Here is a 15,889-nt window from a genome sequence, read left to right as displayed (position 1 = left end):
ATGTGTGATTTTGGTGGGGTTTTCTTTGTTATTGAAACATTACTGAATAAAGTTATTAAATAATCAGCGCTACTCACATTTTCATATTTCCTTTGCTTCTCAAGAGCATAAGTTAATTCTTTGTCTTTCTCCCTGGCATCTCTATCAGCCTGCAATTTGAAAAAAATTAAAACATGATTTTGTGTAAGAGCACCACTTGATGAGAGTAACACAGGCTGAATTCAACTCTGCATGTATACTGGAAATAAAGAGCAGGTGTCTAAAAACCGCAGCATCTGCTGGAAAATTAACACACCATTTTGAGTTCTTTTTCCAGCTCCATGACTTTCTCTCTCTGGTAATCCAAGTCTTTCTGGAGGTTTTTAATCTTTTTGTGCTGACTGTCTCCAGATCCTGAACCAGCTGTTATCACAAATATCAATAAATTGTATTTTCATCAGCGAATGCAAAGATTGAGTTCAAAATTACAGTCATTAAAAAAAAACATTCATAACCATTTTACATCTATATATGAAAAAAAATCTTCAAAATCCAAACTTAAGTATTTCAAATTGCTTCATAAATTATTATGAAAAAAATTGAATCAAATAGCATTAAATTTGAATTAAAATTGATTAAAAAAAAACATTTCATTTCCACATAAACTCAATAAAGGAATGTTACATTTCGTCAAAAAAACTAAATTAAGAAAACATTTAAATTTCTGTAGATTTACGGAAAGAGAATCAAAGACGTTAGTTACATTTCTTGAGTTCGGCCTGTAAGTCCTCGATAATGGCTGTGTTTTTCTCCATCTCGTCCACGAACTGTCTGATCTGTTCCGTCAGGTCCTCGATCTGTTTGTCCTTGTCCTTCACGACTTTAGACAGCGCGGCCACGGAAGCTTTATCTGCGTCCATGTTGGCAGAGATCAGCTGGTCTCTCAAGTGTATCACTTGCTCTTGGAGTTCCATCATCTGCTCATCTTTCTCTTGTAAAATTTCCTACAAATTATATTTAGCGTGTTATATAACTTAATAATATTTTTAAAAATAAAAATATTCATACTTGAATGAGTTTACATGCATGTATTCTACACAAAAAATTGATGACTAAAATTATATAATATGTTTTGTGCAATGGTTTGTAAAAGGCAATCATTGCACAAAACATTGCTTTCAAGATGACAAATAACCTGCTAAAAAAGCTAAAAATTTTAATTGATGCTAGGAGAATTCAACAGATCTTCTAAATTTAGAGTAGCCTCCCTTCACAATGACTAACCTTCCATTCCTCCACTTTGTTGTTAACGGCAACCATGATGGCATCATCCGCATCAGTCTTGGACTGCACTTGTTCATTCAGATCTATCACCTTAGGGACAGTAAAGATAGTGATTGAAATAAAATACTTGTAAAACTTTTGGTAAACAAAATATATACATGTACTTATAAACATGACAGGTGTTTTTTCAAAGAAAATGGAAAAGAATTCATTTTTAGTTCAAAGAGTGTAAATACAATTTTTAAGCAAAAAAAAATCAAAGTAAGATTCTGACATTTGTAGGGACCACTTAATATTGAGGACCATTTCATACCTGAGCTTTGAGGACCTCGTTCTCCTCCCTCAGTTTGTCCGTCACTGCATCACTCTGGGCGAGGACTTGCTGGAAAAGGAAACATACAAGCTCAGATCAACTGATTTGGAGGAAAAAACAGTATACATGCATGTGCAATGAAATCAGAAAAAACAATTATAAATGAGGAATAATTTTACAGCACAAGAATTATGTTCAAGACATTTACAAAAGAAAAATTACAGGACACGTCAGGAAAAATTTACAGGACAGGTGATGTTTAAGGGTTTTTTTTTGGAAATTTTGAATTTATTTCACAATGTTCATGTTGGTCTCATGTCCTCACCTTGAGTTTGACATAGTCATCCGAGTACCGCTCGACCTGTCCTACAGCCTCCTCAATCTGAGCCTTCATGTCCTCAATCTGTTTCTGGTACTCCTCATTGGCGTCTGTCAAATTCTGTAAAGAGCAGTGGTAAAAACTTGAAACAAGGGCCAAAAAAAAAATTATATTAATATTCCAATATAAGATGTACTTTTTCATAGTGTAATGTATTGGTTCACAAATCAAAATTAAAGTGTAGATTTTTGCCTGATAAAATTGAATCCTGATAATATTTTCATTGGATAAACAATATTTTTTCTACATGTGCAATCTCTCTTGTGATACAGTAAAAAAAATTGATGATGAGAATAAAGAAAATTTACATTCATGGAAAATTGCAATAAATATCATTTAAAACATTAATAGCATAAAAAATCTGAAAACAAAAGTTCCGAAAAACTAAAAGCAAATTTTGTACCTGCAATTCTTCCATAGCCTCGGCCAGATCCCGGTTCTTGCGCGCCAGCTTCTCGCGGTAATCTAGCTGCCCACCCTTGGTTGAGACCAGTTTATCTCGCTGAGCCTCCATGTGCATCTTAAAGTCGCTGACTTCACTCTTCAGTCGCTCATTCTGGTCAAAACAAAAAGTTAAACTGAGGATAAACAAAAAATACAAATGTACAGTGTTCAAGAAAATTTTTCCAATCTTAATGAAGATTCAATGATTGTGTGTTAAGAGAGATAACTCAAGCTTGTGTGGAACAATATCTGAGACATAGGACAAAGACATCCTTCAAAACCTAGAGCTCTACACAAAAGTTATTTACAAGGTGTCTCACTTACATCTTCTCTGTACTCTCGCAGGTCTTTCTCCAACTCGCTGATCTTCTGACTGTACTGTAATTATCATAAACCAAGAATTAGTGACATATAAACACCCAGCTTTTCACATCATGTGAATACACAAAGTTAACACGATCAAAACTTGACTTCCCTACACAGTATTACAGCATAAACTTAATTGGAATGTGAAAATCTCAAATAACTTAAATGATTCCATATAAATTGAAGATAATATACATAGATAAAAACTAATGTAGACTTTCATATTCATAATATTTAATATATTGATGATCATAAATACCAAAGTTTATCATTCTTTACTTTCACATCAACTTTCATTTGTACTGTTAAGGTAATTTTTGTAGACATTCTAGCCACTGAGCAACCTATGATAACCTCTCTGTCTTACATTTTCGGCTGCCCTCTTCTCCTTGTTGAGTTCACTTTGGATGTCGCGGAGTTCCGTGGTCAGTTCCTCGTTCTGTCTCTCCAGGTCCTTCATCTGGTCCACAACCATCCTCTGTGTGCCCCCGCCGGTGGTCCCCTCACCCCCGTATTTCTGTAAAACAGACATTGGCTCTTTATAGAAATACCAGTATACAGCATTAAAATTCATTCAATTCCATGAGGCCAAATTACAAGTGTATTCAAACTTTCTAAGGGTATTCAAACTTTCATGATAATATATTTATCAAAGAACTTTTCACAAAGGACATGTTCTTTCATTCACTTTGTTACTATTAACTTAAAAACTGGTATATGTTTGTTATTATGATACATGAATTCATAAAACACAATCATACCTCTAGCTCTTGGATTTTCTTCAGATACTCTTTCTCTTTAGACGCCATGGCTTCCTCTGTATCATAAAACATAGATTATGAGATTAAAATCCTAAAACACCTTAACCAAGGCTTCTTATATAACACTTCTGATACAACAAAAAAATGCAGTTTTACTATAACATGAAAATGAGAAACGATTTTCTGACAATACTTACTACAAATGTTTTTCAAAAACATTGTTGGCAACCTTTTCTATTTAATAAATCTTTAAAATGAAAGACTACTAAAACTTTCTCTACAGTTAACACCAGCCAGAAGTTAATGTGCAATATTTTAACATCACAATTCTTTCAGGAACAACTGTTTAAAGATTTTTATCAGCATAAAAGATTGATGGAATAGACAGTGACATGCAGTGTATATTTTTAACAATGCTTTAAGCAGGCTGTTTTAATTTTAATTATGTTGATTATGGTGAATAATTCCAAAAATCTTTAATAAATGCGAAAACAATTGAAAGACATACTTTTTGTCTAAGTGACCTTGACCAACCTTTTTTCTTGCTAGCCTTGACCTCCTTTTCGTATTCCTCCATGATTTCCTCACATGACTCATTCTTGGCTTTCATGATCACCCTGGAAACATCAAACAGCTTCTGGAGTCTGCCAGCATCCGATTCATCCTCAGGGTTGAACTGATTCAAAAGAAGAAAAAAAACCAGTTCAATCATGAATCAATCATTCTGTAACTAACATTACTTTACAGAAATATACAATCATGTTTATGTTAACTGTACTTATTTAACATTTAAAAATGTTTCTTTCCTGAAACAATACCATCCATGCTATGTGATAGATTATGAATGCATTTAGGCATCAGGTTTCTCTTCAGGAATGAATTATCTATAATGATATTTTTCTGTAAAAAATATTCTTTTCTTTGCAAACACTAAACTCTTTACAAAGTCAAGATTGAAAATCAAATTAACAGCAAAATTCTTAGTACACTTCATACGCATGTTTTTAAACTCATCCACTCACCGAGACCAAGGATTCGTAGAATTCTTCCACATCTTCCTCTGACAGCTCCGTCGGCTTCGCAGCCATCAACTTATCCCAGTCAAGGGGCGGCATCCTGAGGTTTTATTTTTTCTCCACTCTAAAATAACAAAATTAGCAACGTATCTAACACAGTTGCCGACGTGGCCATCAACGCCTTTTTTTTCCCTTATTTATCTATGTGGAGGGGGGGGGGGTAGTCTTCTTTTTAGAGGCTGCGAATTGTATTGGCAAACAATTTTAAAAACACCCTTTAACACGTAGATTTACACCAGAGAATTTTAAATGAAAAAGAAACGAGTTTCATTCTTTTTATGCACCAAAAACATTGCTCATATCACTGGGATATGAATGTTATGATTCAGGCAATTAACATGTTCAATCACGACTTCATTGGGAATTTGTTTAATTTTCTCGATAAACTATTGACAAATGAAACATTTTTACCTGATTCAATGATCAATTTGTAAATGAATTTAATTGCAGTAGTTTAAATTCAAAATCTAACGATCCTTCTAGCTACAGTTTGGCCTACCTGCAATGTTTATGTTTAGTTTACAAACTTATCCGCCATTGTCGGTATAAACAGTTGTTTGACGCGAGTACCTTGCGCGCTTTAGATAATTGTAATATGCGAACAGGTAACGGTTAAACTTTTCCGGAAAAATTGTAAAAAAAAAAAAAAAAAAAAAAAATTTATGTAAATCTCTCATAAATATTGCAGTGATCGAATAAAGTAAACAGAACCAAGTTAGTTTACATACATACTTTATGTAACTATTATAGTATACCCCCCCCCATTTTGCAATGGATAATTTATGAAATATAAGCAAGTTATACATATACATGTATGTCTGTATCTTTATTATGATCGGTAAAAACAACATTATACGTATAGTCTCTGTGACAAAGGATTATTGGCCCTACTGTTAGTTCCAAATGCAGTTTATTTATTTTTATTTTTTTTGCAACTGGTAATATTTTTATTATTTGAATTATCTATTATTAAATGGCAACCCTCAATGAAGTGGTTTTTGTTTTTTTGGGGTTTTTTTTTGTTTGTTTTGTTTTTTTTAAAACGTATGGGTGGCGGAAAGAGTAAAGATATGTTAATGCACACAGGCGTCGGAACCGGGGGGTGGGGGGGGGGGGGGGCTAGGGGGGGGGGCTTACCCCCCCCCCCCCCCCCCCACTAATTTTGCAAAGTAAGCCCCCCCCCCCCCCCCCCGGATTAGGATTTCCATGATTTTGGAAATTAGTTTTTTTTCCTCAATATCTCTGAGGATTAGTCTAGCCCCCCCCCCCCTTTCAATTTGCTTCCGACGCCAGTGATGCAAAACAATCAATCTATTTAACTGACAGCGTCCAAAGAGGCGCACACTCAATTGCTCTAAACGTCGTGATTACGAATGGGACTGTTAAATATGGCGATCAACAGCTGGACGAGGAAGGAGATGGAAATGCTGTAAAAAAGAATTTTACCGCTCCCTTATCCTATCATAACTAGACTACATACAATCTATTAGGGACGTAGCAATGATTTTTCTTAAATTTACATATAAAAAATAGAATTATAAAGGAGTCCCCCCCCCCCCCCACCCACACACACACTTTTCAGGGAGCATATATATAAAAAATGAAATTGAAAAAAGGGAAATGAACAGTAAAATTGAAGTTGTGAGGATATCGGAATCCTTTTCTCTCTCTCCCCCCCCCCCCCCCTCCCCCATCCCCCAGCACGTTCATGGATGACTTCCATATGAGGAAACAAGTTTCTTCGGTCTTTTTTCAGTATGGCCAAATGTTCGTTAGGCCTGAATACTTTTCGGAACCTCTAAGTTTCGGTCTTTGATGCCTAGTCGTTTTGGCACAAGTTGTGCAAGCAAGGAAAGACTGTTATAAAGATGAGTAGTGGAAATTGTCCTCCCTGTCACCGAAACTGTTTGTACATTCAAGTTAAAATTTGTTAACATATAAAAATTTTATTTACAATAAACACACTACATAATTCAGGTAGTATCCTTCAATATAGTAGATATTACTACGATCTCACTGACATCCAAACAATAATTACCTTTTAGTCCTCAAATCTTCCCACACCCCAATTAACTACTCGCTCCCATCTCTCAAAACTATATCATGCACAACACGCACTAATAGAGATTAAACTTAATTCTGCCTGGTCTCTTGTTTCCTCATAAGCTAGAAATGATTCCATCGGGAAACAGGGCTACAACGCCTGCGTCGAGCACCTGTAACATTATCAAAATGAACCTTATATATATAACCCACCACGTTCACTCAAGGAATTGGCTCCGTAACATATAATATTTATTAAAATAATTTGTTCCTTAATCAATTTTGAAATTGCAGCTGTTTCCGCAATCCGTCGCCAAAGCAATCACTAGTAATCTCTTGCGTTGTTACCGTTGCGCAATGGTGTGAGGTAGGCATTTAACACATATAATAATTTATAATAAGGGCAATAGTTAATGAATAAACAGAGACTATTATGTAATTACATGCATATAATGTATGATGTATTTTCCTGTAATAAGGGTAATAATGAAAAAAACAGAGACTATTCTGTAATTACATGCATGTACCGTATGATGCTTTTCCTGTAGTTCACGAGTGCATTTAACACTTATATATATAGACTATACATTTCATAATCACGAAAATCAGAGAGATAAATTTAATGTATATGTGTATAAAAAAAATCATCTATGTCAGAATTTATAAGATATTTTGTTTAAAAATGGTAATAAAGAAATATCAATCGTAAAATCTGTCTGTCTGAAATCAATAATTTCATGTACTACAATGTACATACATATTTGCTCTAAATAATATATCAAAGCTAATATAAATTTATAAATACGCATTATTCACCTTTTTATCCCCGACTACCGCCATATAAATTTGTTTATTGTCGATTTCCATTAATTTTATGCTCATCGCTACTCACCCCTATATATAAGGCGGAAACACTACATTTACATCTATAGTGTATTATTCCCTCTATTTCTTACAGAAACTTATACAGTTAAATATAGCTCTATCAAATCAGCCAGACTAAAATCAACACGCCCAATTTAAAGATTGCTTTCAAATTGGCCCATTGTATTTTTCAACTATTTTGTATTAAACCAAAGATGTCCGATCCAAGGTACCTGCCAAATCCATAATGAACTCGAATTACACTTTTCGGCATGCTGTTTTATAAAGTCAACCCGCGTTCTGGGTCACCCCGTTCTGTACAGCATTTTTCTGTAAAAACTAAAATCGCGCTTCAAGAAACATAGTTTGCTTATTTTATTCATTCAACATTTGTCAAATCTTATTGTTATACTTTCATGTTAAATACTGAAATCTGATTAGTTTAGACGCAGTTCATAATCTGTTCTATTACCCTCAGCGTTAGCAACGCACTTAGCAACGGGTAACATTACGAATTGTTATACTTTCATGTCAAATACTGAAATCTGATTGGTTTAGACGCAGTTGATAATCCGTTTTGTTATACTTTCATGTTAAAAACTGAAATCTGATTGTTTAAGACGCAGTTCATAATCCGTTCTATTACCCTCAGCGTTAGCAACACACTTAGCAACGGGTAACATTAAATATTGTTACATGCGCGAAAATTATGCGCGTACGGTTCGCTGTAGAATTCACGTTATTCCTATATAAAAGCAGTAAAATTTTCTTAAAATTAAGACATTCAGTATAACAAAAAAAATAGTGCCTGTTTGGGAGGATAACAGTTGAAATCGACACCCCTCGAAAACCATTGTCAACCTCCGCTTCGCGTCGGTTGACAATGGTTTTCTCGGGGTGTCAATTTCAACTGTTACCTTCCCAAACAGGCACTATTTATATAATGTACAGATTGAGATACTGAGTATATATTTACCATGAACTTACTTAGAAAATAGATAGACATTATATAAATAGTGCCTGTTTGGGTGGGTAACAGTTGAAATTGACACCCCGAGGAAACTATTGTCAACCGACGCGAAGCGGAGGTTGACAATGGTTTTCGAGGGGTGTCAATTTCAACTGTTATCCTCCCAAACAGGCACTGTTTGTTTTATTATACTGAATGTCTTAATATTAGAGATTTTTTTATGAGGTGATAATTTTGGTTGGGCGAGTTCAAAAATTGATATAATTGATTTGTATTCATCGTACAAAAGAAGATACATTCACTGAAACAAATTTTTAAGATATGAAAATTAGCTAGAAATTTAATAAGCTGCAATGTTTTTTAATATAATGCTTTATCAATTTAGCTGGTAAGTGGAAGTTTACATATTTTCATTTAATAGTATGAAAATATCTCAAGATTTCCCCTTTGTAACGCCCCCTCTAGCTTGTCGGGTTTCATTACACGGCTGAAAATAAAAAAAAGTCTACTTGCTAAAGAGATGAAGGTACCCTGATGATAAAATTATGTGAGGTATTCCGAGTGACTTCCAAATGGAGAAAGATGTCAACATTCCCTATCATAAATTTTCTTAGGAAATCTGTTTTCGTTCCGGTGAATTTTACGGGGAAACATGTAATGAAATTATCTTGGAAATATTTCCTTTCATCAATTTCTATTGCACTTTTTACAGGTATGTACGAAAGACGAATAGGACCGACCACATAAGAAACTATTTTTATCTCGTAATTACAAGTAAAGATCTCGTTATAACGAGTTAATTATTTCTTTATTATGAGAAAAAATATCGTTATTACGATTATCTCGTTATTACGACAAAAGATCTCGTTATTATAAGAAAAAAAATCGTTATAATGATTACGAGTTAATTATCTCGTTATTACGAGAAAGGATCTCGTTATTACGAGAAAAGATCTCGTTAATACGAGCAAATTATCTCGTTATTACGAGAAAAGATCTCGTTATTAAGAGAACATATCTCGTTATTTTGAGATAATTATCTCGTTATTACGAGTTAATTATCTCGTTATTATGAGAAAAGAACTCGAAATCGTTAGTACTAGCTAATTATCTCATAATTACGTTTCATTGTTCTACATGTACTCTTTATGTAAAATGGGCACACATATATATACATGTACTTACATTAAATTAGTAAAAAAAATCAAAACAGGAACAAAGCAGATCGATTCATTGATAAAATAATTGACCAATTCAAATAGTATGAAGGATAATTTGTTTTCAGACTCCAAAATGTTAATTTACAAAAACAAATATTTACATTCTACTGTGTTTTTCCATTAAATTCTGTGATTTTTGAATGCGTCGAAATGCAACAACTAATTATAACCACTACGTATTAATTTACATGCATGTAATTTACATAAGTAGCTTCCACACAGTGATTTCTTTGTTATTAGTTAAAAATATATTTCATACATGTTGTCAAAACACCATGTTTTACAATTATTCAACAAAAAAGTTGACTTTATTGTTATAAGCAAAATTTCAAGAGTTATTTTTCATGGATTTTATTTTTATGCTCATCGATCTCAACACAACAGTCTAATAATGAGTATGTGATAACCAGTTTAAACTGGTTTTATAAAACAGCTGTTCTTGCTGTTACTAATTTACTCCCTCCGTGATCTGCAATTTGTATTGATTTATTTAAGTAAATAATTGATTACATCAGTAAGGGAATGTGAATATAAGCAATAAATGGATTATTTTTTACGTCGTGGTGTCAACAACTACTGTCAGTTGAACAGACAAATTATTATAACGCTAACGCGCGTTATTAGTCCCCTACCGGTTTTTACCGGAGGGGACTATAGCTTTCCTCTGCGTCCGTCAGTCCGTCCGTTCGTCCGTCCATCCGTCCGTCTGTCTGTCTGTCCGTCTGTCTGTCCCACTTCAGTTTTCCACACTTTTTTTCTTTATGCGTTTAAGGAATAATATGAAATTTGCTGAAACAGCTTCAAAATGTCAAACTACAGATCAAGTTTACACTTTAGTTGCGTCTGATTGACATATTTTCGAGAAAATTAATTTTTTATATTACAATTTTTTAATGTTCGGGCTCGATATTCTGCATTAACAGGGCATTGTTTTTACAATTTCCACAAACCGGTACGTAGGGGACGTGTATTGCTTATGCAATACTCCCAGAATGCTTGTTCAATTTGTCTGCTCACCTGACGGCAGTTATTGACACTACGACGTCAAAAATAAATCATTCAATGCTATATTATTTCAATATAGATTGTGTATAAAAATATAAAACACAATTCGGGGTAAATCCCGTACATTTATGACTGAAACTAATAGATATAGTTATCTGTTACTAATGATATTGTTTTTTGACTAGGACTAAAAGATTACGATATCTTTTTTTCGTTGTGATGAGATAATTAACTCGTAATTTAACGAGATCTTTTCTCGTTACTACGCAACAAAAATATTTTTTATGTGGCCCTATTTGTCTTTCGTAGGTTAAGTGTATTTTTGTTAAAAATCGTCCAAATGTGCAGCATATTAAATACCTCGGGACATATTACTGTAATGGGTTTTTTGGTCCGTCTACTGAAATTTTTGTCTTGTCACAATTTATTTTTAAAATTATGTTCCAATTACCTTATTTCATTATAACAAACAAATACAATGTTTAAATCACTAATTTGTATAATTTACTGGTAATAAAGTTAAAAATTATTGTTTGTTTAGCGTAAAATGTACAAATTTAAATTGATTCACCGGTCCCATAAGTACAAAACGTCTTCTGCACGCACAGTCAGTGGGCAAAGCACATGTACACCGTGAACGCGAGGCAAACACTCTTTGCCCGCTTTGAGCGCTCCGCGGATACTCAGCAAGAGGTCATGCAATAGCTAAAGAGAAACTCTGAGGAAACGCAATTACACGCCGCGGGAGCTCGGTAGAAACGCCTCGGTCGCCGTCAGGACGCCTTGACATTTTCACTTGTAAAAATTTAAATAAAATTATTCAATTTTTCTGAAATTTTCTTGCGATCCTACGGTGATTTCAGGAATTTTACAAAGCCGTGTTCACTCTGTGGGAACGCGACTTGGTGTGAAAGGGCCTTAATTTCTCATATGATTGTTTATATCTCTGAAAGATCATTTGGGAAAATGGATGAAACAGCTTTCGCTGGTGTTATTTCACCTGTCATTAAACTAAGTGATACTTGTACTTACATATGTATATATTTTAATTAATTACATACGGAAACAAATTGCGATTTAAAAAGGAAAATGTGGACTAAAATTGAATTACTAGAGGCAAAACTTTTTTCCTAGAAAGGTCTATTAGGATAAGATAGCAATGATAACTCAAGGTTTTTTTACAGGTGGTTTTGTCTTTGGATTGATAAAAGTTGCTGCGGCTTATGGTTCAGGGTCTTATGAGTAAGTACGGTAAAACATCTATATATACTTAAAGTCAAATTTGTCAAAATGTTTTTTTTTTCCGAATTACCTCGACCAATAATTGACACTTCAAATGTTTTTACAGTTTCTGATCAAAAGTTTAAGTAATATTCAGAAATAAGTTACCGGTAACTTAATTAGAACTATCACAATATATCACGGCAATCGAAGGCATTGTAATTAAGGCTGACATGAAGACAAAAATTCAAAGTGTGTATAATCCCCATTCAATTTTGGATTGTTCTTCTAGTCGTACTGAGTATAGTCATTGTTAACCGCTATAGATAATTAAGGTCGGTTGCTTTCTGATAGAGGCAATAACATCGCATGGAGTTTTTTAAAAAGTACATGAACTGTATCTTTAAGCCCCTTTCACAATTTGGCGCACGACCACTTTACACCACTTTGCGATCGAAATTGTTGAGCTTCGCACGAGCTCTCGCATACGTTGCACGAGCCCTTGCTTACGTTGCACGAGCTCTCGCATTCGTTGCATACGTTTTACTGGTCGCATCAAGTCTCTTCTGAATAGTGGACATGCACACCATTCAGACGCGACCGAACGCGATCCAAATTATCGAAGTGCAACGCACAAACATTTTACAACGTTTTGTGTTCTCGCAAGAGTGATACACGATTTATAAAGATTGTAAGATAAATCGGTAGTGTTTATGCGTCTGTTTTGCGACCGTGAGACTGTTGCTCAACGTGTCTCATGTAATCTTGCAACGTTTTAGTATCATTGCACGACTCAATATGCCATGCTTTGCCACCAGTATATATACCCTGTATAAGTATCTCTGTTTCAAAACAAAATTTACAATATACATTTGTTGCATGGTGGTGAGGGAAATACAAGTATGAAGATTTATTTCCGCAAGAAAAATCATATTTCCCGACGGGTTTTTTTTTTGGGGGGGGATATAAATCTTCATATTCCCTGAACATTAATGCAATAAACGTTTTATTATACCTAGCAACTGTTACATATGATTACACAAAATACGTTGATTTCTAATAATGTTTGACTTTTCAACAGTCGTAGCATTAACGTCGTGATTGTTTGATTTCCCATGTAAACTGTCTCACTTTTCTTTCATAAATCATAGATAGTTAAGTTGGTTTTGAGATATATTAAGAGAATCATAATGATTAAATATGTTTGATTTAATCATATTGTCCTTTCTAATATACTAGTATTTCATTTTATCAAATAAAAATATTTTATTTGATAAAATGAAATATATCAGAAAGGACAATATTTGTCTACATCGTATGCTCATATCGGCTTTTTCATTCCTATGACATCGCCCTGTCAGAAGATTTCTAGACCAATCAGATATAATAGAATAATCATATTGAGGTATAATAATAAATGCTGCTGCATATCTGTATCTTCTTGGGCGGCATCTCTTCTCGCTTTCAACTGAATATGGGCGGTGTATATACCCCCTCTGACTCGCACGATCATTCGTACCATGGAACGCAGAATCGCACGTCCAATCACATTGGCGCACCTTTAATCGTCCGATCACCTAGTCTCTCGCGCGTTCCGATCGTATTATCTTTCAACAGTTGCTTTCATTGTACAACAGTCGTATACAGACGCAAGATATACTGCAAGATTCAATGAATTTACATCGCACAACGCTCGCTTCGATCGTGCGAAATTCGTAGGAATACTTTTTTCATATGCGATTATTTCGGCAACAATTGACGATTCATATCTAATATTTTAGGTCGCACAAATATTTGGTCGCTTCTGCTCGTGCGCCAATTGTGAAAGGGGCTTAAATGAAAAGAATTAGAAACCCCCTTAACATTAATAAAGAAAAAATGTAAGCAGGGGTTATCATAATATCCGAACATAAGCGGTACGTTGTCTTATTAGCTTCGAGCTTACGAGGAATACGCGTGCACTTCGCACAGAGAGCATTACGGTTTAATCATATTATAGACCATAACACTACATCAAACATAGTAAACCGGGGATTTGCGGTTTTAAACCCTAATAAGTTACTTCCGAAATATATTGTTTTGTACCACTTTGTTATTTAAAATATTTCCACACGTCATTATTAGGTTTATTTTTTTTCCAGGAAATAATCAGAATATTTATGTTTCGCGTATGTGGGACAATTAACATGCAACAGAGATAGAGAACAACCAACCGCTCTGTATTAGCGACGTTTGAAATATGTAACCCTGAAGTTTTAATCTTTTTGGAAAGTTCCGTCAACTGCGCTTGTTGTAACTTATTTGTTTTGTTTTGTTTGTTTGTTTTTTGATCCGCGTGTTAACATATATATCTTTCCCTCCTATGAAAGAAATACCTGAATGCAGTGAATAGCCAATCGCAACTTCTCGGGCCTTTCCGGCAAGCTCGGAAAAACACCTCGAATGTACTGTGGAATCATTAGATTTCGTGGTAGATCAATTTTCGTGGAATTCGTGGCTACCTCTCATCCACGAATATAAACCCCCACGAACTATTAAATTAAGGCTATAAAGTCATAATCCTTTTGTATGTATACGAAAAGACATGAAATTACGTCCCCTCGAACCTGTAAAATTTTAGCAATCCACGAAAATTGGCCCCCACGAAGTTTAATGATTCCACAGTATTACATATAGGCTTCCATGACAACCCTTTTTTATAAAACTTGATATAAATTCACATTTTAAGATCTGTTGAAATGTGAGTTAGACTTCATTAAAGTCAATGATATACCCTAAAATATACCACAGAAACGACATACAAGGCTGTCTAGCCGATATTTATTTTGATGGGATGCGACTCCATTTTGTATAAAATTCTAACATCCGGTGATGTTAATACATTCGAGGTGTTTTTCCGAGCTTGCCGGAAAGGCCCGAGAAGTTGCGATTGAGTGAATAGCAACACGTGTAACATAACAAATCGATATCTACATGTAATATTGACATGTCTCAGATAAAAGAATAATGTGCATTTGAAACTTCATGTCAGCTTTTATCCTTGTGTTGCAATCCCTGACAAAATTGTAAGCCTATTGAATATATATATTTATTTTTCTCGCATTATCACCGGTGTGAGATCGGCTTGTCCAGTGTGAGACAGCAGTGTGAGTTTTTCTGTCTTACACTGTGTATTACAACGCCGCTTTAAAACGTAAACAAACGTTGTCTGCTGGAAGGAAATGCAAAATGATTGATTGAGATTATTCATTAAGTAATTGTTTTGCTTAGTTAATTACAATTTATCCTATTTTTATTAATAAAACTGTCGTGTGCTCTCAGTTTGACTTGCACTATTTGAAGCACGCGGAGGGATAAACCGAAAGTAATCTTTTGAACGCTATAACAGAAAGTTGTCAGACATAGTTTTTTTAATGTAAAATAATGCGAGAAAAATGATCATTCATTATATACTCGTGTGGGATAGTGAACAAAGCCTCGTCCTAGACCGTGAATCTTGGCCCCAAGGTGGAATTTCACAATCTCACACTCGTAACAATGAATGATTCTATTAATCTTCTATCCACTTATTTTACAAAAAAAGTATCAAAATCTATTTAAAATGATATATACCTTTACTCTCTACTTGAAAATATTATTTCAGTCATATTTTTAAACAACAGTGTGTTCCTGGATACACTGGATACCGTTGTTACGAGACTTGTCCGTATCCTTCCTTTGGGAATCAGTGCAAGGGGAAATGTGAATGCAAACCTGACTTGTGTCACTTTCAAACTGGATGTCCAACCCCGGGTAACAATCACTCGCATTTCAATTAACAGATGCGTGTTGTAATGAAATTTCAATTTGTATTATTTTTTCAGTATGTATGGGATATGAATTTATTTTACTGGTAATAATTAAAGATTGATAAAAAAAATTATACATGCATATGTAACTGGCTTGATATTTTCAAATACATGCA

The 15,889-nt window shown here is 34.3% G+C and overlaps 1 protein-coding gene across 1 annotated transcript in view; it reads right to left on the bottom strand.

Moving 5' to 3' along the window:
- Positions 1-5,169, bottom strand: part of LOC128184205 (centrosomal protein of 290 kDa-like) — a 30,121-nt gene extending 24,952 nt beyond the window's left edge. The window contains exons 1-13 of the mRNA XM_052853576.1: positions 5,102-5,169; positions 4,549-4,666; positions 4,061-4,202; positions 3,527-3,582; positions 3,133-3,282; positions 2,724-2,777; positions 2,359-2,511; positions 1,902-2,015; positions 1,577-1,645; positions 1,264-1,353; positions 743-983; positions 296-402; positions 78-149 (exon numbers count right to left, since the gene is read on the bottom strand). Coding sequence (XP_052709536.1) covers positions 78-149; positions 296-402; positions 743-983; positions 1,264-1,353; positions 1,577-1,645; positions 1,902-2,015; positions 2,359-2,511; positions 2,724-2,777; positions 3,133-3,282; positions 3,527-3,582; positions 4,061-4,202; positions 4,549-4,641 — 1,341 coding nt within the window. The 5' untranslated portion in view covers positions 4,642-4,666; positions 5,102-5,169. The remainder of the gene's footprint in view (positions 1-77; positions 150-295; positions 403-742; positions 984-1,263; positions 1,354-1,576; positions 1,646-1,901; positions 2,016-2,358; positions 2,512-2,723; positions 2,778-3,132; positions 3,283-3,526; positions 3,583-4,060; positions 4,203-4,548; positions 4,667-5,101) is intronic.
- Between the last annotated feature and the right edge of the window lie 10,720 nt (positions 5,170-15,889).

This window comes from Crassostrea angulata, chromosome 5, assembly GCF_025612915.1.
Source record: "Crassostrea angulata isolate pt1a10 chromosome 5, ASM2561291v2, whole genome shotgun sequence".
Lineage (NCBI taxonomy): Eukaryota > Metazoa > Mollusca > Bivalvia > Ostreida > Ostreidae > Magallana > Magallana angulata.
This window is presented reverse-complemented; position numbering and strand designations above follow the sequence as displayed.